The sequence below is a fragment of the Halichoeres trimaculatus genome, unplaced genomic scaffold, assembly GCF_033239565.1.
Source record: "Halichoeres trimaculatus isolate MK-OKI-2021-1 unplaced genomic scaffold, fHalTri1.1 fHalTri1_scaffold_9, whole genome shotgun sequence".
Taxonomy (NCBI): domain Eukaryota; kingdom Metazoa; phylum Chordata; class Actinopteri; order Labriformes; family Labridae; genus Halichoeres; species Halichoeres trimaculatus.
The window spans coordinates 703,230-727,500 of record NW_027437188.1 but is presented as its reverse complement, the minus strand read 5'-3'; the positions used below and the strand labels follow the sequence as shown (position 1 = coordinate 727,500).

The window sequence follows — 24,271 nt, the reverse complement described above, 5'->3', positions numbered from 1 at the left end:
TTCTTGATTGCTGCTGTGACTCCTCCTGAATTTCCCCTCGGGGATAAAGTATTTTTTTTATTCTATTCTATTTTCCATTCTAAAAAAAACATCAGAAGCAGCTGTTTTGCACTGACAGAGAATATTTGGCTTATTTTTCATAGGACCCTTTAAAAAGGAAACAGGCTTCTTAATGGTACAAGATTTATAGCCACAAAGCATTGTTACCACAAAGAAATGATCTACTGAACACACATTTACTCACTTTTTGTGTCAAGTTAAGATGATGACAGAGTCCAGGCCAAAGCTCTCCCTGCTACTGCAGCTTTAAATGTTCTTTAGTGTTCTTTATTATTGTTCTTTATTGTATGATAGGTTATTTACTCATACCATAGTCATTCATGCTAATGCTAATTTCTGAGGAGTAAATTTAGAAGGAGGCACCCATGAGCTTAAAAACTGAGCGGAAATAAAAGCCCTCAGTGGGGAAAGGGACAGAGGGCAGAAAGGGAAAAGGTATGAAGAAAGTGAAAAAAGAGAGGAAAGAAGAGAGGATTGATGGGTGAAAGGCGGATCACCTCCAGGTTAAACTAGTTTAGAATCCAGTCACACGCTCAAACTGTTACTGAGACCCAGTGGGCAGATCCTCAAACACAGGGTACCAGAGTGTGTGAGCCTCATGTGCGTCTTTGGCGTCATGCCCCTTCCGCATGTGTGTGCACATGCATTTGTGTGCACCGAGTGTGTCCCTGGGCTCACATGTTGCACATGTGCACGTTTGAGTGTGTGAGTGTGTGTGTATCTAATGGCATGTTGTGGTGAGAGCGCAGAGGGGCTTGCAAAGGCATGCATCTTTTCTCCCAGGAGGAAAGAATGTGGCGGGATCTGTTTGCAGAAACAGAGAGCACAAACAAACAGCAGTAAGAAAACAAATCCTGCAGGAGGAAGAAAAAAAAAGGGTAAATTACACTGGGCGCAAGAAAAAGTAGAGAGTATAGAGTCTGTGCCTGCAGCCATAAACAGTGCTGGTAATCACGCATGTGGAAACCACAAATGACTCAAGTTTAAGAGCAAAGCAGAGTGGCTTCTTATACTGTGATGCTGAATTCACCAGGAGCCTCACAGTGGGAGATTTGGTTTTCCAAAGACCAGAAAAATAAAACATTAAAGTGGAATCTCCAAAACCATTCAAGTTGTAATTAGTGCTTCATTATCTAAAACTGAAGCTGTGTGCAGCTGGAACTGCAACTCGAGCAGCAGCAAAGAAAACAAAACACACACAGTTCCTCAGACAACCACTAGGGGAAGAAGTGAGTCCCCTCAGTGGAAAGTCTATAACAATCTAACCTCAGTCTCTTTAACGAACTGAAGAATGAGTAACTGACCTATGGCTAAGCCTCGCCCCCTACGCTCACTGAGACAAACAATGATCATTCAGTGACAGATGCTGTGACAGGTGTCACAGTAGGAGACATTTTACAGGATACTATTCATGATTTTTGGAGACAGAAAGATCACATATCATCTAGAAGTCACCAAAAGGCTCTTAAGTCCACACTGGAGGGAGATATGAATCGTTTTATTGTTGAAGGTGGATAAAAAGCTTCAGTTCAGACTAAATTTACAGCTCCCAGAGCAAACCTGATAAACAGCATCTGGTTAGCATCAGCATCTCAGACAACAAGACGGAGGATCAGCATTGGTCAGGACAAAAATATAACCTCCTTTTACCATCTTTACCAAGAGTGTGTCTCTGTTAGTTTGGAGCTACAGGATTTACACTGAATCATTCAGCACAACGTTTGACAACCTTTGTTATCTCAGCTATTACAGAGAAGCTAATGAAGCTAAGCTCCAGAAACTAATGATAGTTTAACTAGAGCCCTTTGGACAACAGCTAACAATGATGTACGATCACCAAAGAACAAAAACTAGAACAAAACAGGCCAATGAACTCCCAACAAACAAAGAGACATGATGAATAACGCAGCTAGGAGCTAATGTTAGGCTAACTTTAGGTAGCGTTGGAGAGAATAAAGTGTCCGTCAGACTGCAGGAGTTTTAGTGTTAAAGATAACTTTTTATTTCTTTACAGTCACAATCTGCTGCCTCAGAGCTGACCTTAGAGCAGATGGAGACATTCTTCTTCATTTCATTCACACAGAGATGATGTTGGTCTGCTGCACAACTTCATTCAAAGAAGACACTTTTCTCTGTTCAGTTGTGTCTGAAGAAAGGGTTAAAAAAACACATCTTGTCACCCAGCCTCTCAGGATACCTCATGTCCTCATAAAAGTGAATGAAAACCAACTTTCTGAAATGTTTTTCACTGGAGGTACGGGCAGAGAATGTCCGAGTGTATTGGAAGGCTATTCACACTTTGACTGGCTCATCCTGTTGGTGGGCGGGACTTAGCCATAGGTCAGTTCCCCCATTCGAGAGTGTGCTGCAAACAGGAATGACACACAAGCACAAAGTGTTTTGATTACTTCTTGATCACCAACTCGCCCTCAGCTCCACCCTCTCGTCCAAACGTGGTCACCCTTGGCTCCAAAAATCCAACATGGCGTCTGCCTCTATGATAGGTCACACACAGATCCACGTGTTGGCAGCCACTGAATCTCTGCATCAACACCATCTATTAGCGTTCATCCAAAGAGAAAAAGCTGTTTGATCACAGCACACCACTTGTTCAGTGGATGAAGAGAGAAAAGGTGTATGTGTGTGTGTATGTGTGTGTTTTCTCCTTGGTGGGTGTGTGTAAGAAGGGCTCCTCTAATAGCTGAGCTGTTAAAGGGAGCAGGCCAACTCTTGAACTTAATCTCTTCTTTTCCTCCCTGCTGTCACATCACATTACACCATCAATCCATTCAGCATGCACACACACAAACAGTACAGTCAGTCCCTCTCACACACACACATATTCCAATACTACAGCCTGGAGAGAGCTGAGGTAGTCTGGTACCTGTGGTGATCTGACTAGCTGAGGGGGAATGTGTGTTTCAGGCAAAAAGATATCAAGAGCTGAAGCTGCTTTATCTCTTGTACCACCACGCCAACGTCTGCTCAGTGTCACACAATGGCACCATCACATCGAAAAACAAACAAAAAAAGATTTTATAGATAAAAATTGATATTTTGCCCCACTGTTAAGAAATTCAGTCAAAGACATGAGATGTTTCTCACCAACCTCTGAATCAAAGTAAAGCTTTTGACTCAGTGAAATAAGTAGTGCGTCTCAATAGGTGCAGTGAAAAAAAGACGATTGATTAACCAGGATTATGTTATGGACGAGTATGGATTGATTAATTGATGATTAATAGATTTTTTTCTAATGGATTACATGCCAAAACAACGAGCAGCGTAGCTCACTGACAGAGGAAAAGCTGCTCAGCTGTCTCTGGGCTTTTAAAGAACGTTGCCTGTTATCAACAGTAACCATCCTCACAGCCTGTGCTGGCCGAAGCGTTATAAGAATGAATACATGAACAGTCAGGTGAAGTCAGCTCTGTTTATCCCTCTGCAGTCTTAGAACTGCGCAGGAGAGGACCACTAACACCACAGATTGTCTGCAGAGTGTGAGAGCACTCACTCTGACGCTACTTTTAAAATTAGACAAAAACAAATACAGAGCACTTACTCTGTCACTTTTTCTGAAACCAAACTGTCAATTGCTTTAACTTTAAGACAGCACACATGGCATTTCCTGACATTCACATACTTGGTTTCCAATCATGCCTCACTGGAGCTGTGCAGCAAGGTCTGTGATAACATGTGAGGTGATTCAACATGATGTGGTTAGTTTGACCACGTAGGTTTGTCCGGTGTTTCTGTTGAGCCCAGCAGCACACTGATTGATTACTAGTTTTAAAGATTCAGGTCAGGTAGAGCTGTGATCCAGTTTGAGGCAAAATAAACATTTGAATGACGGGAAAAACATGAGACAGCAGTGTCAGTGTCTGATTTTAACATCTGTAGTCTAGCACCATCCTGTCAGAGTTGTTTTCATGTCTCCTATTTCGATTGTGTTCTACTGTATGTAAGCTAGTAAAGCTATAATAAGTTTAACATTTAAGTTCAGCTGTCATGATGGTTCAAGGCATTACACAACTGTGAACACACACAGTTCCAAAGCTGTAATTTTTTTTCCACAGTAGCAAAGAGTACCTCCAAATGTGACATTTATTATCAAGTCTGGACATTTATTTCATTTATTACACGGGAAAAAAAATACTGAAGCAACAAGTACACTAAACAGAAGCTTTGAGTTGCGCCTCAGTAATAGAGATTCAGCAACTGACTGATTTTGGTGCAATAATGTTGGGTTACTGTCAAAAGGAGCATCATATTGCTCATCAATAATTGAGAATTGGAAATCGTTGATTATTTGATTGTAATTGAACTGCGACCTCAGTGATTGTAATCCAATCAAATCAGGAAATCAGACGGATTAATCATCCCCATGTCTCAATCAAAGGTGGAGTATCTCTCAGATTGGTTATTCTCAAAACTATCTCAAAATTTGGAGATTACGCGACGGGATTAACCTCCTTTGACAATTTCCTTCATCATGACTGTTCAAACAAACTTAGCTCCACACATGAACTCCTGATATCACATGAGAAGGGTGCAGAGTCTAATAGCTCTGTATCCTCATGTTCTGTTACATTCAACTGAGCTCACACTCCTTGTCTGAAGCAGTGTGCTGGTTCACAGCTCTGAGGAGCCAACTGAGACCTCGTCCACTCTAACATTCCTGTCCACTCGTCTTCACACTGTTCCCTTGAGCTGAGAAGACGGATTAGCTGCACCGACGCTACTTAATATGCAAGCCTGGCAAGACCTAAATGCTTTCCTTAACAGCATTGATCAAGAGTGTGAACAACGATCAGTGGATGTCCTGTTCCACACGGTTCGATGAAAGCACTGCGAATGAAGGCTAGACGTCACAGGAGAATATACAATGTGAAGCCGTCACTGCTCTCAAGTTTTTGCTCAACATCTTTGGTCAATATTAATCCATAAAGAACATGCTTCATGAAATCTTTTGTCACTATAGAACTAGATCATTTCTAGTTCATTTGTTTTCATCTGAGTTTGCTCATTATTGCATGCTTTCATAGGTTCAAACAGCTGTGTTTAATGTTGATCAACAGGGATAATATCTATATGTAATGCAGAAAGTACTTCTGTCCTAAAAATACCTTAAAGACGCTATGAGGTGAATCTGTTTTAATTTGACTGCCTCGCCACCTCTGGCCCGGAGTCTCACACACACACACACCGTTAACAAATTACTGCTAGACAGGTGTGTGTTTGTTTTGGAATTAAAACGAGATCTGATAGAAAGAAACTTTCTTTGTTCCAGACAACTTTTTACTGGATACAACGCACCAAGGTAAGTTATTTATTAGTACAGTAATGTATTGCTACGGTTTGAAACGTGACATCAAGCAAACGTTGTAGCCGGCTGTATGTAGAGCTATCGGCAGTCTGTTGCTCTGACGTATCTGTAGTTTAACGTGACAACAATCTAACACAGTCAGTTTGTATGTAGTTTAGTAGCTGTCTATATTTAGCTCAGCTGGAAGCCCGGTGCTCTGAGACATGTCTGTAATGTGTTACGTTAGTGAATCCTGGTCATGTCCTGCCAGTCATCTACCAAGCAGAGCTAACGTAACCTCACTCTTCATTTTATTGATAGACTCTCAAGTTTGAACAGACCACTGCAGAATAACTGCTGCACGTGGGTTGGAGTCAATATTAGCACAAACAGATTAGCCCCTGTGTTAGCCTTTAGCTTGTGCTCTGTCTCTCTCCTGTTTTTCTTTCTTCTGCTCTTCTGTCCTTTTTCTGTCTGACAGTTAGGCTCCAGTGTCCACCATCACTACTAAATTAATCACAGAAATCATTTTCAGCAGAGAAAAACAGATCTCTCTCCTCACTGATAAACTTTATCAGCCAGCGTGGTGTTGTCATAGAGACTTGGACGTCTAATCAATCTGGTCCTGCTCGACCCAATCGCAAAGCTATGACGTAGCATTTCCAAATAACCTTGTAACCAGTAATATTGGTTCTGATAATCTCATTTTAAAGTGTGGGTTAGGATCAGGCATTTATCTAGCAGGGAGACTTTTTCAAGATCACTTATAAACTCCTCACAACTCATTTAAATATAAAAGTTTCCATGAAAAGAGGCACACAGTGGTCTGAAAAAGCCCAGCATCAGCATTATCTTATCAGCAGGTACAGCAAAGTCCCAGTAACCCAGGAGGAGAGGGAGAGTGTGTGTGTGTGTGTGGACTCCTCTGGGTAGTAATAAACTGTGTGGTGATCGCAGAAGCTGACAGAGAACCGTCTGACACTATGAGCAAAATACTACAAAAGACCAGAGCGACAGGTGGATTAGAGGAATGAGGTGTCTGTACCGGGATCTGGTGTTCTGGCTTCATTAGCACCTTTTCTCTTCATCATCAACAGCCACAGGTTTCCACAGCACAGCTCAGAGAAGGCAGAAAGAAGCAGACACTCTGCTCTCTGTGTGAAGATCGAACCCCGAAATGAATCGTGAGTGTCTCTCACACCTGCCTGCACACACTCACTCCAAGCTGCATGAAACAATGAGGTCGAGAGCCTTTTAGTAAAAAATGTCACTGAGGACGAACATGTGTGTGTGTCTGTGTGTGTGTGTGTGTGTGTGTGTGTGTGTGTGTGTGTGTGTGTGTGTGTGTGTGTGTGTGTGTGTGTGTGTGTGTGTGTGTGTGTGTGTGTGTGTGTGTGTGTGGTAGCTCGTGCAGAAATCCAGCGCATCAAGGCTTCTTCCATCTGGTCCTCTAATCTTTCAGAGAGTCAGACACTGTGTCTGGGCTGCAAAAGGCAGCGATGATCGCTAAAAGCTGCCAGGCGGACATTTAATTACCCTCAATCAACAGAAAACTAACAGTGGTTAAAGAGAAAGTGAAGAGGGGGAGAGATCCTGACTAACTTCTGACAAAGATGGAGGCTGAACAATAAAAAGAAAGAGGGGAGGAGGAACAACACGAGTGGAACTGTTATCTAAAACATGAGGAACCATTAAAGGTGAGTTAAATAATGATCCTGTCCATCACTTCCTATAGAAGTTCAGCTCCATTGTGATGCAGGACAATTAGAAGCACATTAAAGGCTCATTAGAAGAATACCTGGGGTAGATCTGTCTTACTAAAGACTAGTGATACAGAGCTGTTTGGGTGAGCAGCAGAAACACTGATCACCATTAATCCCTGAAAAAAGAAGGCTGCAGGGGTCTGAATCCTGACTGTGAGCTTATTCAAAGCTTTGCTGCAAATGTGTGGGTCCATCACCCAAGTCCAACCCTGAAAGAGTGATGGCTACACAGCATAGAGTCACGTTCCCCAAAGGAACTACTCCTGACTTCTGTGATGGTCCTAAACACCCCTGACACTTTGTGTGCTAGACCGTTCCCACTTTGATTCAGGTCTACAGGGGATCAAGATCCCAGAGGATAGATCCTTCTATGATGATTCTTTGTCTTTCCTGTTTTTAGGTCAGACCAGCAGAGTTCTCTATGGCGGCATGTTAATAAGACTGTGGTTTTTGGAAATGTATCACATAAGCATGTGCTATGTAACATGCAACACAGCTGATTTGCTGACAACACTACGTTAAATATCATCAACTCGCTTCAGAGTAGTTCAACATCTGGTTCCACTCCTGGCAACACAGCTCATGGCAGATCCACCCACACTCTCTTTGTCCTACAAAACCTCATATCTTGGTGTTTGAGGCCCGCCCCTCCAGTGTGTCATGAACCAGAAAGGAGATCCTGATGTGAACTCTGGTGCAGATCTGGAGAAGATTTGGTGAAGCTCTGGTAAAGGTCTGGTGAAGGTCTGATGATAATCTGGTGAAAATCTGGAGGTCTGGTGAAGGTCTGGTAAAGATCTGGTGAAAATCTGGTGAAGGTCTGGTGAAGGTATGGTGGTATTCTGAGTACAGATCAATCTGAACAGGATTTCTACAACGTATGAATAGGTAAATGTTCAAAAATGTGCACATGCTCAATCTGAACATCCAGCATTGACAGTCACAGGCATCTATTCAGCATGTTTCCATGTGTTTTAGAGGAAGTACTTCATTGATTAGTGGCTGAATTGGTATCACAAGAATTGCTGGAAGAATGCAGCTCTGTACAGCTCATAGAAGTAAATGAATGTCAGTTGTAAAAGTGTTATTATAACAGTGACCTGAGGCTGTTTCTGCTGATGATGCTGCTTTGATGCATAAACACTGAGGCAGTCTGACATAGAGTGTAAGACCAGAAGTCACAGCAGAGACCATCCAGCATGATGATGATGATGATGCTGGGCTCAGTCACCATGACACCATTTCTGCTTTTTACAGTGACCAACACAAGCATGAGCAGGCTCGGTCAGCTGATGACTGCAGCCGCCCACAGCGAACACTGAACACAGAAACATTCAACAGGAAGTGAGCAGAGCTGCACCGATATAAGGGTGACTGATTAGTCTGACGTGAAAACTTTGAGCTTTTTGATTTCTACATATCAAAGTGAAAGTTAGGAGCAGAGGCATGTGGCGAGTGGCGTGTGGCATGTGGCGTGTGGCGTGTGGCGTGTGGCGTGTGGCGTGTGGCGTGTGGCGTTTGAGCCTAAGCAGCATGGTGCAGACTCATCCTTCAGACAGGCTGAAGGGTGTTTAGGGGGAGATGGCGGACACAGACACAGGTGCTTTTTAACAGCTGAGGTCAATGCTGCTGATTGTTAAATTTTTCAGACTTCTCCTCAGGACTCAGTGGATAAATCAACAGGATCAAACAGTGTTTGAGGTAACAGCAGCTCTGAGCTTGTAGGATCCACATCTGATAGTGAACTTGAACATCCCCTGATGTGTCAACTCTTACTTTGCAGATTTATCACACTAACACATCAAGGTGACCCAGCTGCTTCCTGTCCTGTCTGTCTGCAGGTTTGAACCAACTGAGCTCATACTGAGACAGATGGTGAGCTCACACAGATGGTGATGAGACCTCCAGACATTTTTCTTATTTTTATCATTTGTAAAAAGAAAAACAGAGACAAAGGGAGAGGGGCACCAAGGAGGAGGACTTCACCTGCAACTCTGCCAATCCTGAAGGTTGGTTTGAGGTTAGAGTGTAGGGAGCACTGGAAGTGTACCGGTCTAGGAAACTTGTAGGCCTATCTGAAGGCTTTGGTGCATTCAGGATATGGAGAGCTAAAGCAGGTAGAAACACACTGCCAACACACACCAACAGATTCTACTCATCAACAACAGCCAGCATCCACACTCAAATCTCCCGGAGTGTCTGGCAGTCAAACCTGACTTCAGAGTAAACGAACATGATGCACGACGGGCTGACTGTAGACGTAAATGCTGCTGGATGCCAAGATACTCTCATCTGGTGCAGTGGTACTTCCTGTCAAACTAATCTCCTGGTCAGTTCAACTGTGGTACGTTTTACTAAACACGTATCTTGTCACCACAAATCAACAAGATAACCACTGAAGACATTCATCTAACTTCATGCTTCACGTTTGTTTCTGTCTCCACAGCTGCATTTGTTGAGCATCTTTCTTCTATCTTAATCTTTTCTTCTTTCTTCATCTTTTTCTATTTCTAATAAAGTATTTTCTATTTCAGCCTGCAAGCTTCCCAAATGGCTATTGAGACATTGAGTACTTCAGACTGTGAGGCCATGATCCTCTCCCCAGGTGTTCAGAGTTTAACAGACCTAAGGATAGGTACCGAATTAGGTAGTTTTATAGGTACCGACCGAATTCCATCAAAAGTACCGGGTATTGATTCATGTAAAACCAAACGGTACCATGTTTAGGTACCTGAATGCATCCTTGTGACTGTGAGGGAGTGGAAGAGTAGGTGATTATCCATGCTGTACATGAACACAGCATTGCAAGGTTATATACTGAAGAATAAATTTGTTAAATTGAAATTTTTTTATATTTCATTATTAAACAAATTGGTATTTTTTTACCACATAAACACAAAAAAGTACAGAAACATGGTACCGTTGAGTACCGGTACCAATTGCCAGGTACCGGGCATTGGTACCGTATCATTTAAAATGTGAAAGGTATCCATCCCTAAACAGACCTCACACCACAGGAAGATCTTGGTCCATAATCTCTAAAAACTGTTGAAAATTTGGGATTTACAGACCTCTGTGGAGAGGGGATCGAGCCCTAAATGTGCCTGGTTGACTTGTTGTATGTCACTCTCGCTAATTCTCCTGATTCAGCAGCAATTTCCTGACCAGCTGGAAGTCTTTGACCTAAACTGCAAAGAGGATTACCAAAGAAAGTCGCACCAGTTTCTGGAAGCATGTATCTCAGACCATCAGGTGAAATCAAGTTGTTAGATTTTAAGTGATAAATATGATTTCTTAAAAGAGCCTGTAAAAGTCTCATCTGTCCTACCCTTTTGTCTGAAAGTATATCTGGATAAAGTTTGACTTAGATGAACCTCTATGTGTGTGAAAGCAAGAAATGGGACGACTTAATCAAATCACTTTGCTTCACTGCATGATCTTTCATAAATAATGGCTTCCATACCTGTGATCATGATATATGTCCATCCACATTCCCACCAACAGTGAATGTTGGGATACATGAAGACTTTTACTCTGTGAAGAGCAAAAGACTGGTTATAAGACAGCTTAAAGGCCAGACCCAGGGCAAAGATATAACTAGCTCAAGTATGCTGATTAGACTTGTGGTGGTAAGTATGTGCTGGCATCCACCACAGGAAGCAATGGATGCTATTTTATGTTGAAGCATGTTTTGGCCCAATTGTGAGTTTGAAAGATGAGAGTGTGAAATAACTCAAGCAGTCCTCAGAGTACCTGGTATAAATGGAAATGGTGCATCTCGAACCTTTGGATAAGAAGACAGTCAGAAGTGAGATGGTGATGTGGGTGGAAGCAGAGAGAGCTTGTTCCCTGGACACTAAGGATGATGGTTTTGGTCATGACAGGCTTTTAAAAATATGTTTGAAGTGGAACAGTTTTATTTTTTCCTCCTTCTCCCTGATTCTCTGGAGCAGAAGAGAGGGGATCTGCCTGTTTTACCCTGTCAGCTTTGCTTACACTGATCAACAATCAGTCTCTCTTCACTAGGAGCTGTTCGAGGAACAGCAACATGCTCTTCAGAGCTTTAAATATTATGATGGTGATAAAGTCCTGATGTTTACATAACCTACTGCTTTTTTGCAACAGAGTCTGAACTCTGCTGTGTGGGTCACTTGAAGTTATCTGACAGAGGGATCACATATTGTTGTTCCGCTCCACACAGGCTGGATTTGCAGATGTGAAACTCATTTTTCTGTTGATGTAACATTTGCATCACTTCTATTAAGATCCTCCCTCACAGACACACCAGGAGCTGTAGCCCTGCAAATAACCACAGCTAACATTTGTGATGGTCCGACCCAAACATCATTGAGCTCACTGAAAAAGAACCAGAAGCACTCAATGAGACTTCAGATTGTCTATAAGGTCCCAAACATTATGGTGAATTATGGGCATTGGCCATTAAAAAATGACATTAAGTGACCACCATCTAAAGCTGCGTTTCCACCAAGCAGTCCGGTTCGGTTCAGTACGGTTTGGTACAGTTAAGCCTGATTCCGTTTCTGTTTACAGAGCAAACTGTGCCCTCTCGTGGTGGGCGGCGTGTAAGCCAGATGCCGAAAGCCAGAGCTGTTAAACAATAGCGTGATGCCGTAGCAGCACGACACAGTTTACTCTGCTAATAAATCCGACAAAGAAGAAAAAAACAAAACAGTACACAAAGAGCACAGATGGAAGACATGCAGCGTTTCGTCCTCTCTGTGATTGGCATGTAGCTCTTTGATACAAAGTTCAATCAAGCTTTGTTTCAGAGAAGTCTGTGTGCAGCCAGGAGAAATACAGCTGCTGTCGGAGTAAGTGACAATTCTTTTGACCAATTAACAGTCTGCAGTGTTGTAGCTCCACCTTCTGAGAGCGGATCGGTTCAGTCTGGCAGGGGTATCAAAAAAGTAGGCTGGCTCGTCTCGGTTTGTGGGGATCTGTCCCAGGATGAGTCAGTGGAAACGCCACAAAATGTGTGCCGTACCGAGACGAACCGAACCGGACTGCTTGGTGGAAACAAGGCTTAAGAGGAGGAACCACACAAGCAGTGATCCAGACAGGAGGGAAACTACACAGTTTCAACCAGCTTCAAGTGTGATTGGATTGTAGTCTCCCCGACTTCACCTGTCTGTTTCTGAAAAGGATTTCTGAATCAAGTAGCCTATCGTGGCCATATTGGGAGTGGCAAGGGCTTCAAGTACAGCCATAGGGCACCCCTCAGTCAGGTGACCTGAGCTGTGCCTCCTATTAAGCGAGCTTGCAATCTTAATATCCTCGAAACTGCCTAGTTAGTCTATATCATGTCTGTCAGTTCAAGACCAATCCTGGGCATCCCTCCAGCATTTAGACTAGGTCCACTGCTTGGATGCCTAGCCATGACCCCACTTGAACGTCAGTATACAAACTTTTCTAAACCTTTTTAACTCTAAAACTTTTTAAACTTTAAAACTTTTTAATGTTTTACCTGTGAAGTGCTTTGAACTTTTAAAGTCGTAAATGCGCTATATAAATAAAGCTGACATTGACAATATGCAGTTCAACATTTGACCATCAGCTACATTACATTTGGACGTCAAGTGGACGTCTGAGCCGGAGTGAATGAGCCCATTGAGCAAAGAGACGCTCTTAGACGTCCTTTCAGCGTCATCTTTGGACGTCTACTTTTAAACATCAGCAGCAGTTTTGAAGTGGAACTGTATAACCCCTTGTCTGTATTTACAGTTACCATCTGCTGCTGAGAAAATCAGATGTAGCAACGGGAAAATGAACAGGAGCAGTCTGACACCTTCAGGAACTGGACTACAGCTAAACAGATGAACTAGAAGGAGGATCAAAAGAATGAGAATGGCTAAAACAGCTGCAGCATCAGTAGCAGTGACAATGGCTCAATTCATAGGGACTTGGCTTTGGACCTGGGGGGGGGGGGGGGGGGGGGGGTTGCTGGTTCAAGGCCTAGCCTACACAAAAATGTTTCTTTTTTGGGTGGCTCTTATACAGAGGTACTGTGGGCATCATGACTGGACGTTTAGTATGTGCTTTAAAATTGTCCTTGCTTGAAGGAACAGTCACCTTCAGGACACCAAAGTTAGAGGTCCAAATGTGACGGTGACAGGACAGCCTGTAAAAGTCTCTTTGCTCAGTGGATCAGAGCCTGAAACAGTCCAGTATCAGTCAGACCCTGCTCAGCTTTAGATCTGAGGCACTTGGAGCTCAGTATTGACCCCACGTGTTTCAGTTTTTATCCACTAATCTGTACTTTAACTGAACCAACACCAACCTGCCTTCAATCTATATTTTTCAGTTATTCTCTTATCCTTGTTTGTTCAGGAGAAGCGGAGAGAGATCGTTCACTAAGAGACAGGCCTCAGCTCATCTGCTGATCCACTGGCCTGCTCAGCTGTCCTCTCTCCATCTCTGACGGTTAATCATCGACACCACGCAGGCCTGCAGGATCAATGCATCTGAGAACAAACACATTCCTTCATTTATCTTCAGACGAGTCAACATTTCTTCATCCTTTTCAAGTGTTCGTCAAATTCACAGTTATAAAGAAGTCCTCATCTCAAGCATTTGTTCAAATGTTTGTGCTTGGACTGGAGTCCTCCACAGAACGAGATCTGGTTGAAGGAATTTGTCATGACTTCAGGGAAACAAAGGAGATTGGGAAACAAAGCCGATTGGGTCATTTCAGAAAACACTTAAAAAGCAAAGGTTGATCTTTTGTAAGAGGGAAACCCATAAAGGCTTTTGATGCTTATCTGCAGCAAAAGAGCTCATTCACAACTGAACAAATGTTACGCAACAGCTCCTTTCTCCACAACATCAAGTAGAGTCAAGGAGCTGTTGACCTGTCTTCAAAAGTAAAAAAAAAAGACTGGAGTCACACAGCGTGATGGAGTGATGGCCAAAGAAAGAGTAGAGCGTGAAAGTACAGGGAAATTTCCACTGAGACTCTGAGCTTAGACATCAGACAGACACGACCGCAGCAACACAAAGCCTAATTACCACAGCTAGAGAATAACACAGGGTTACAAATTACCCTGTGTCACAGCAAGACAGATGGTCGCTGCACACACACACACACACACACACACACACACACACACATAACAGAGAGACAGAGAGAGGGAAAACATGCACCACACAATTTATGCGTCCATTTTTTGCACTGAAACTTTCACTTCCCTGTTGCTTCATTTTACCAACATTAACCTGTCCTTGTTCATGAAGTGCAAGTTGTGCACACACAGAATACTCTCTGCACAATGTTTTGAAACCCACAAATCTCAGTCAGCTCGTCTGCCATGCATACCATCAGCATTAGGCCACCCTCTTCATCTAAGCTTGAACCTGGAGCCAAGACCTGAAGATGGGTACCTGTCAAAATCTCTGGTTCTCTCTCTCTCTACAAAACAAAACTTGAAATGCTTCTTCTCAGTTCATTGTTGGCTTCACTTTCCTCTGGATGGTTAAAACACAGAAAAACAAACTTCCTGTGATGGTGGATTTCTGTGTTCTGCTTTTCTGTGGACAGAAGTCAGGAGGAAAGTGCTGGAGTTATACAAAGATGTTGTTTCCTCTTTGAATTATTAGGATGTGGGGTTTAGGGATGAGCATAGCAAGCAGAAGTAAATGTGGGCAGTCTATGTGAACTGTTCGACAGTCACCTGAGTAACATCTTCTCCCTGGGCAGGGTGCCTCACCCTGTACAGAGCTGATGCACTCATGTTTTGGTGGTTTGACCTGGGACAGCCTGAAACTGACCCCCTTCATTCATTTTTTTCTCTGCAGTTTTCTCTGGATCTGATTGTGACAACACAACACCTGCTTCACCCAAAACCTGGGACTGATGCTTTTCTGTTTTTGGCTCTTTGAAGGCAATTTGATAACAGCTCACACTTCAGAGGAAAAATACTATTAGTTAGTTACTGCTAACTATTCACCTGTTATTCAAATAGTTCTCCACCCCCCAACAGACGTGTGGAAATCGAGATGGCTGTGCAAAGTTGTGGTCATAGGGTTCAATATGATGTATGGAGAAATATGATCTAATATAAGCTAAATTTAACACAAAAAACAACACAGTTTGTGTTTGCTAGATCATTTCTTGGTTGGAACTATTCTTCTGGGCAATAGTTCTCATGCTGTCAACAGCAGAATAAGCTGTTTGGCATCGTCAGAGAAGATTTGGCATTTTTTTCAACCCAGGGGAATTAGATTTGTTGCCAACAAGCATTTTGCTGAACACTGCAACATAGCAACATAACAACATACCAAAATCTGACTTTTTTAGACGTATTCTTCTGTGCATGTTTGGCTCGCTACTCCTATAACAACTAATCACAGATTTTTGCCGTTCAAATTGTAAAATGTGCAGAATGCTCAGGAGAAGTGTCTGCGTTTCACTCAAACCTCTAACCCTCATACTCTGTAAAATATTCAACATCTAAAAAAAAAATTAGCTCATAGAAATGAATGGAAAATCATCTGTTACCATGGCAACCAGACAGGTGATGATGTCATAAGGGATCGAGGGAAGTAAAGCAAACAAACTGAGGTTATAATTAGGGATGCACGATATTGGATTTTTGCCGATATCCGATATGCCGATATATCGGAACCCCTTTTGGCCGTCACCGATACCGATACCGATACCGATAATCACAAGTTTGTTTGTTTTTTTCACTGTAAAGAAAGCTAAGTCTATCCTGTACTGGAATTTATATGTTACTCTAATTGTGACTGTCTTATTTGTTTAAGAAACACATGAAACAAGACAAAAAAACATTTGATTTTACCATAAATAAGAAATGTATTATTTTTTCAATCTCAAGACATTCAGTATTGAAATACAGAAAAATAATTTCTTTAGATCACATGAACTTTAAATGTACAATGTATTTTTAAACATAACCAAGTTGCATTTGATCATTTTGGAGCTACTGTAACAACCTGGTGACAGACACAGAGCTCTGCAGTGCAGATAAATGAAGTGCTACATTTTATTTAGGGAGCTTATTTTTCAGATGGAAAATAATAATAATGCTAACTGAATAGCACATTATCGGCTGTGCATATCGGCAGAAATTTTCATATCTGCCGATACCGATAAACATGTTTTTAAGCTTTTATCTGCCGATACCGATATTGTGCCGATAATATCGTGCATCCCTAGTTATAATAGGACTGGTGCCCTTAGGGTTAGAGAGTAAGGTTCAGTGTTTCAACACTTAGCTTTTGCTCTGGAAAGCCCCACCCCCAAGGTTTTGTTTTCAGTTTTATATATATATATATATATATATATATATATATATATATATATATATATATATATATATATATATATATATATATAGTAACAGAATATATAATTTTTTAAAAATTTTGCCTCATTCAATTTTTCAATTCCCCAACAAAACTTGAATGACCTGACGCATCCCTATTGATAGTCTGACTGATGAAACCAATGAATAAAGGAAATCCAACGTTCTGAATGCTCTGTTGTACCACATACCACTGTTCTTTGTGGTGCTGACTGTGCTTTTCTAACCATCTAAAGCCTCCCACTGCTTGAACAATGTTGCTAATGCCATGAAACACTTAAGAAAAGCTGTCTTACAGGAAAACACTTCAAAGAATGAAATGAATGAGAACAAGAAAAGACAGTCAGGTGAAGATCTGCTTGTAACGCAGCTCCTGATGCAGCGTAACATGGAGTTTATGTGTTTATAGAGCCTCCAGGCGTCAGAATGGGATACACCTTCACACACACCATAATAAATCAGAGGCTATCTCCTTATCTGGTCTGATGTGAGCAGCACAACATCCTCTTCTTGGCATTGAAAACACAAGATGCACTTTGTCACCAGCTCTGGGAGAGCTGCACGAGCCTCCTAACCTACCCTAAAGCCAGGGCATGAATATGACCCAGCAATAACAATAACAGGCTCTCAGAGCCAGCAGACAGAGGAGCTGAAACAATCTGATGTTTGTTCATCAACTACTTTGCAAGATGTGCAATATCATTTCCAGAACAATGAGCCAATCTAAGAGAGGAAAAGCTCCATCAGGTGCTGGAGTGCAAAGCCATCAGGAAGGGAGGATCATGGGCTGCAGAGTCACCTTAGGGTCAGGAAGTAATATCGGTATTGCCCTCCTGGTTGTTGTTGTTGTTTCGCCTGCAGTTCATTGGCGTGTTAATGTAAGTCAATCCACTCAGCTATTTGGCGCAGGATATTTTGTTCCTATGCAACTTATTGATCTGGTATGTCTAATACTCCTCTAATAGGGCCTAATTACAGCCCACACACAAATCTAACTCGCACCTTGAAAGCTCTGAGATTGTGTAATTGGAGTTGCTGATCAGGTTAGCTGAGTTAGCAGCAGGTGGTGAAGAAAACGTAACATTCCTGCGGGTGTAAAGAGGGTTGATTCTGCTTTCCCATACTGTAAACATGGATCTACAGAACCAATGCTGGGTGCTCAGGGGGCCAGCCAATCAGAGGGACGGGGGTTGTGGAGCAGGGGGCTTGATAGATGGAGGTTGGCTTTGAATGACTTTTTTACAGCTTGTTAGAAAAAAATTCCTCCTTTTTATGACCTTTAAATGAGCAAATATTAAAAACACAAAACAGCCAGGTTTTACACAGATATTTAAAATATCTGCAAGTTTTATTTACTGGAAATGTTTGGTTTCTTTCTGTCTGTAAAAAAGAAAAAAGGGAAGAGAAAAAAAGGTAATTTGCAGATTTTGGACAGCTCTGCCAAACTCCACAAAGAAGTCAATCATCAAACAGCAACTTCAAACAACAAACAGTGTTTACCCCTGATATGGATCAGTCATATTACTCTCTTGTTAAACATTGCAGATCTATGCATCTATTTTGCTGCAGTGAGTTGACCTGCTTTAGCTGCTAATATCAAATTTACAACTGCTTTCAAATAAAAAGCTCCAGACAGACACGAAAACAAGCAGAGGCTTAATGACAGCAAGAAAAAAACAGTCTATAACCTGTGAGCGCTTCAGCAACTGCAGTTTCAAACTGACACTTAGCAACAACAAACTCCGGTCATCCAGTCTGTACCTGCCGATAACAGCAGAGCATGAGCCCCAATAGATCTGAATACAATCAAAGTGATACTGGAGCACACTGCTGTTTACTTCAGAAACACACTCACATTTTATCAAGAGCCATAAATATTTATCTATCAGCCTGACATTGTCATCATAGGACGTATAATAAAACTTTCCTTCGATAACAAGATGTTCTGTTCATTCATTTATGACCCAAGGACACCTATAGACAAACACTCACCTGAGTGAACTCTACAGTTAATCCAACCCAACACAAAACCAGCACACAAACCAAAACTTGATATGTACAAAATGTTTCCTCAGTGGGTACGTATTTAGAACGTAATTTATTAGCTTTGCTTTCAACAATCGAGCAGCAACAAGCTGAGCAGATCAGTGCAAACCCTCAAGACAGCTTAAAGCAACTTTTTCTCCATGGGGCTGGGTACTGAACCTCAGTTCTCTTGCGGCACCAACCGTTTTGGAAGTACTGAGTATCAAGAAAAGCTTTGTCTGCCTTGATGCTACACTCTGCAAATCTTTTCTCCTTTCCTCAGGGTGTGTGTGTGTGTCTGTGCATGCATAGCTCTCACTGCTGATTGGCTGTTGCCTGAGCCATGGCCCTGCGTGTAACCAATCAAATAGGACTGTGGGTGAGACAATGCTGAGGCCAGAGTAGTGACTGCAGATTGCAACGCAGCTTCATCAGAGCCAAAATAACACAGTCTTAAATCGACATTTTTTATTAGCTGATGCCCATATGCCTCAAAATGCCCAATATCAGTGCCAAAAGTCAGACAACAGATACTACCACAGAATCTCAGTTTTGATTGTTTTAGTAACAAAAACTCATCAATGCCCTTTTTTTCTTTCTTTCTTTCTTTCTTTCTTTCTTTTTTTTTTTTTTTTTAAAACCCATGATATGAAAGGACAAAGCCTGCATCTTGCATCATGGGTGCCTGTTACTATGTGCTGCAGACCATGATAAGAGTACAGTAAGACAAAAAGCTGGCATGCTCCAAGCTCCAAAAGCTGCAATAGTCAGCCAGAGCTCAGAGAAACTCATTAAATCACTGCGAGGATTGTCTTCTGCACTTTGATTTCTCTGAATTCTCAGATTTCACTGAAATGTACTCAAAATCCTGAAGGTGGAGAAATCCTCCCCAGACAGCCCTATCAGCTTGGAAACGCAGGACGACAAGTGTATCAGCACAGACAAAGGAACCTGATGAAGTAAAGAATAGAGTAATGTTGGTGAAGCAAACCACACAGTCATGCCTTCAGGCATCGTGAGCACGTCCTGGCGTTTAGCAGACACTGGTGCAGCTTTCCGTCCCTCAGAACAGACACTGAGGCGCTCTGCTCTTTCCCAGCTGCAGAAGCTTTATTAAAACATTTACTGATGCATCAGTCTCATGCTTTCTGACAATATGGTGAGGCAGTTGGAGCTGTTAACATCGCTGTAGTCGGCCTTTCAGCCTCTCTCTCAGCCAAACTACACTGGCCTCTTTGAGCACCCACTGCACCCACTGCCCACAACAAACCCACACAACCATCATGACTGCCAATATCTCACAAAGACACCATGTTACTACAGCCCACAGCCAGGAGATGGGGGGCACAGAGAACTCATTTATGTTAAAAGAGGTTATTCTCACACTGGAGCTATTTCGATTTGATTCTGTTTGGATTTTTTTTTCACCACTTTGTTCATGTAACAGCCGTCCAAACACAGCGCAGTCAGCGAGCAGCCATCAATGGGGAAGGTGGATTTTCCTGCACAGAGAGCTGCTTGCACGTTCCTTTCAGCAAGCCTGAGAGCAGAGCACGAGACCCCGCCAGGGTGACAGAGCGTCCAGCGCTGAATCAGCGGGTCGCACGTTGTGTAATCTCTCACAAACACACACACACACACACACACACACACACACACACACACACACACACACACACACACACACACACAGATTAACAGCACACAGAGAGGCAGGATAAAGCAGAGGGAGGGGGCTGTGTTACAGAGCAAAGGAAACAGAGGGCCAAAGAAGTGTTACAGTTGTGGCTCTTCTTAATTTAAAGCCTGGCTGCCACTGAATGGGTCCACTTAGCCTATAAAACCGCTCTCTTCAAACAGCACAGGCTCTGGGCCCCACAGAAGTTTGTCAGGAAAAGTTCAGCTGAAGACTTACACTAAAACACACATTAGCCAAAGCTTAATCATCCTGAAGGGCATGCTGTGAATCAGTGCACCTCACTGAAAGGGGGCCTTAGGGGCTACATCAGGGATGAAGAAGTGCTGTTTCTCTCATGTGATATTCACTGAACCTACGTCTATTGTGTAAGGATAATTTCAGCTCCCAGAATTATCTCCCAAGTTGAGCCCATTTATTCTAATCACGCAGCACACAGTGTTGATTTAAAATCAGCCATTATGAAAACCTCAAGGACAAATTACTGAACCATAGGCTCTGATGTGTTCCTGTTTGAAGGCCTGAGACAAGCAAATGCTTGAGAGCCCCCTGCTGTGTAAATGAGGTCTAATATTAATCCCTTCAACCAACTGATTCATCTTCTGAAAGCTGCGCACAGACCACCAGCAAAGCCAAACAACACGCTGCCTCTTATGTAAGCTTAAAGAGGAAATAAGATTGTGCAACAGCTGAGAGGAACGTTAACTTATAAAGCTGAGGCTCACATCAGGGTTTGTGCCTGCATAACGTTTAACCTGCACCGAGCTGCACACCTGCACAAACACACACCTCACGTTACCGCACATCATGCACCGACGTGTGAACAGCAGCTCTCCTCAGCAGCCGGGCTGAACAACAATGAATCGATCCATTGTTTGATGGTGTTAGTGATATCAATGCAGCCCACACACACTGAGCTCCTGACCCACACACTGACCCCAGTGTCTACTGTACTGCTGGTGAGAAGATGACATCATCCACTTGCACACTCTCACAGACTGAGAGCTCCAGGTTGTACAAAAGTCACAGCTGAGATTGTAAATATTACCGTGTTAGCAGAGTAAATCAAAGGGAAGCAAAGCTGCTTATTTTATAAATTTGTACAAATTAGAAAACTTTATTCCAGGACTTTTATAAAACACCAGAGCCTTCGGGGAATTTGTCTAATCTATTAAGCCTCAAGCAGCAAGTTATTTCATCATATTTGGATGTGTAAACACTTCAAACAGCTTGCTTTATCCAGCTTGCATATTTTGGTCACACGTCTGACTGAGGAAGAAGACGCAATTCCAGAAAGTGGTATATGTAAAACCTTAAGTCCCATTTATACTCAACATGAAATACAGATCTGGATAGGGACAGAGCCTTCTGTCCATGCTCTGCGTTCATTTCGTCAGGGTGAAATGGAGACTCAATTCATTAAAAAGGAGACGTGTTCTGTTGTTGAAACAATGGAATGATACAAAAATAAACTTAAAAATCTGTAATTCACATATCTTCAGAAAAACAGTTTGTAAAGTTATCTTAAAAAACTAAAAGTGTTGATTATGTGAAGATGTTGATAATGTTGTTGATTTCTTTAACCTCTGTTTATTGTGGCTTAATGTTGTTAAATATGTAGGCTGGGCCTGGATAAGCATCCTGCTTCTGCCTAGGCCAGGGGTCTGCAACCTTTACCCTCATAGGAGCCATTTGGCTTTAGCTAATCTGGATTTAAGTCATTCCTGAGCCACAAAATCTACTTTGTCTTCACAATTCAGACAAAAGTGTACAAAACTCTAAACATAGATAAAATCTAAAGAATAACTATCCAAACTAGATTTTTTTTAAATTCATGAAATCACACGTGATGTCTGAGTTTTTTTAAGTTTGCAAAAATTAAAAAAAGGAATTTCACAAAACTTTGAAATTTGAGAAATTTGCACAAGTTTAAAAGATTTGAAAATATGAAAAGTTGCAAAAAATTACAATTTTTGTAAGTTTTCACATTTAATCACTTTCTAACAAAATCTTCAACATAAATTTTCTCCATAAAAATATGTAAATTCCAAAAGAATATTCACGAAAAATTCAAATTATTTTGAAATGTAAAAACTTTACAAAAATTATGAAATCTTAAAAAAATGCAAAAATTTGCAGAAATTCCAAAAATTTAGAAAGAATACTAAAGTTCAATTGACATTTATTGATTATTTTGCCCAATTTATCTTTTTTCGTTCTTAGCCAATGTTTCGCCACATACCAAGTATACATAGAGCTGATAGTTAAATGAATCCATCCACACAGAATCAAAATCTGCATATTCTTCCAAATCAATCTTTTTGTAGATGTAGTTATCTTCCAGGGCTGTAAAACTTGAGGTTAGCCACAGGTGCATGGAAAGTTGGTGGGCTGTTGATGTTGTAGGAGGTGAAGTAGAGCGGTGGCAGGCTTTATTGACAGATGGGATGAAGATTTAGTTCAACTAAATGTTAACGCAGGATTTTATTCTAGTGTCAGTGTCTTTCATCATCAATACCCTCTGGAAGAAAAATAAAAATTCTTCATTTCAATAATATTTTTTAAAGCTACAAGGAGCCACTGCAAAGGAGCATGAGGCTCCAGAGCCGCAGGTTGAAGACCCATGACCTGGGCCTTTTCAGTCACCACCTAATACAAAAATTTTGTTTTTTCAATTAATTTATTTATTTAATTTTTCATTTTTTTAAATATCTCTCAAATATTGTATTTTGTGTAACGACTTAATAAATTCTATCCTTAATTTGAAGGCAGCATATCAGATTCAAAAGGGGCTGATACCATCCCGACACACCCTACTCTTATGTTTCCTACCCAAAATTTATCAGCACGAGTATGCGGTTCAGGACAGGCATTAACTCATTTTCTGAAACACCTTTATGTTTCAAATCCAGGCCTGAGAGTCCTGTCAGTGGAGTTTATTGGACAGGCAAAGAAAACCACCTGTTCATGCCCCTTTAAATACCTGCACACGTGTTAAGCCGGCAGATAAATAAATAAATTAAAGGTTGATATCAGAGAAACGGAAGAATGTCCTTAGCAACATGTCATCTCAGAGTCAACAGACACCACAAACAATTGACTCATATGCCAAACGCAGCAGCTCCACACAGCACAAACCTCGGTCAGGTTCACGTCAATGAGCGCAGAACTGAACATCATTCAAAAAAAGAGGAATGACTCTGAACAAGCTGTTTGCGTGCAGCAACACACATCGAAGAAGAAACTTCCAGAAACATGTGTGTACCGTGTTTGATTCGGCTAGCTGACAACTCCCCAACACACTTTAAAATCACTTCAATGAGAACTTTTGGGCAGATCTGAGCTCGCTGTCATGGAGCCAGAACCAGATGTGAAGCCAGAAAAGCAGTTGAGAGCTGAGCAGATAGATCTGTCAGAGCAGTACTGGAGTCTCCTCTGCACACAGTGAGCAAACAGCGGACAAAGTTCAGAGAAGCAACAAGTCCAGCAGCTTACCAGAGTCTGCTCATACTGCAGCGCCCGCTGGTCCGACCCGTCCCCTGCCATGGCTCTGCCCTGACGCTACCCGGCGGCTGGTCACTCTTTTCGGCTGGGGAGTGAGAGGAAAGCGGCGGCGTTGTGTGTCAGTGTGAACACTGGTTAAAGCATTGGACTGACTGTTGTTTCAGTGTAAGAGTTCACCGAGGGAACTCCAGCTGCAGAGTGATTCCCGGTTACAGTAAGTTCCTTCATTTTATAGCCTCAAGTCCCCTGTAAGATACACACTGTGAGGCGGGACTTACGGTGGTTGGAGTGAGCCCGACCCTCCCATCTGTGTGTCACTCAAACCACAGGAAACACTACTTTCGGGGTTTGGGGCTTTCTATTGATCCGGATTTCTTCCTCACGTGGTTCCATGTCTCCACAGCTCATGTCTGTCAGTAAAACGGGAACATTACTTCTTTAAGCTGATCTCATGTTGGTTACCTGATTCCAGGTGGGCTGAACCCTCACCTCTGAAAGTGAAAGATTAACCATCTATGGCCCTGTCTTGTTGGAGCATTAATGTAAAGGTCAGAGATGAATTGTTGTTGTTTTTGGT

At 42.1% G+C, this 24,271-nt stretch overlaps 1 protein-coding gene across 6 annotated transcripts in view; it reads right to left on the bottom strand.

The window, feature by feature from the left end:
- LOC141797518 (chloride channel protein 2-like) overlaps positions 1–24,006 on the bottom strand; it is a 219,147-nt gene extending 195,141 nt beyond the window's left edge. For all 6 annotated transcript variants that reach the window (XM_074678954.1, XM_074678958.1, XM_074678955.1 and 3 more), the window contains exon 1: positions 23,686–24,006. In XM_074678954.1, the coding sequence (XP_074535055.1) occupies positions 23,686–23,736 (51 nt within the window). In that variant the 5' untranslated portion in view covers positions 23,737–24,006. The remainder of the gene's footprint in view (positions 1–23,685) is intronic.
- Between the last annotated feature and the right edge of the window lie 265 nt (positions 24,007–24,271).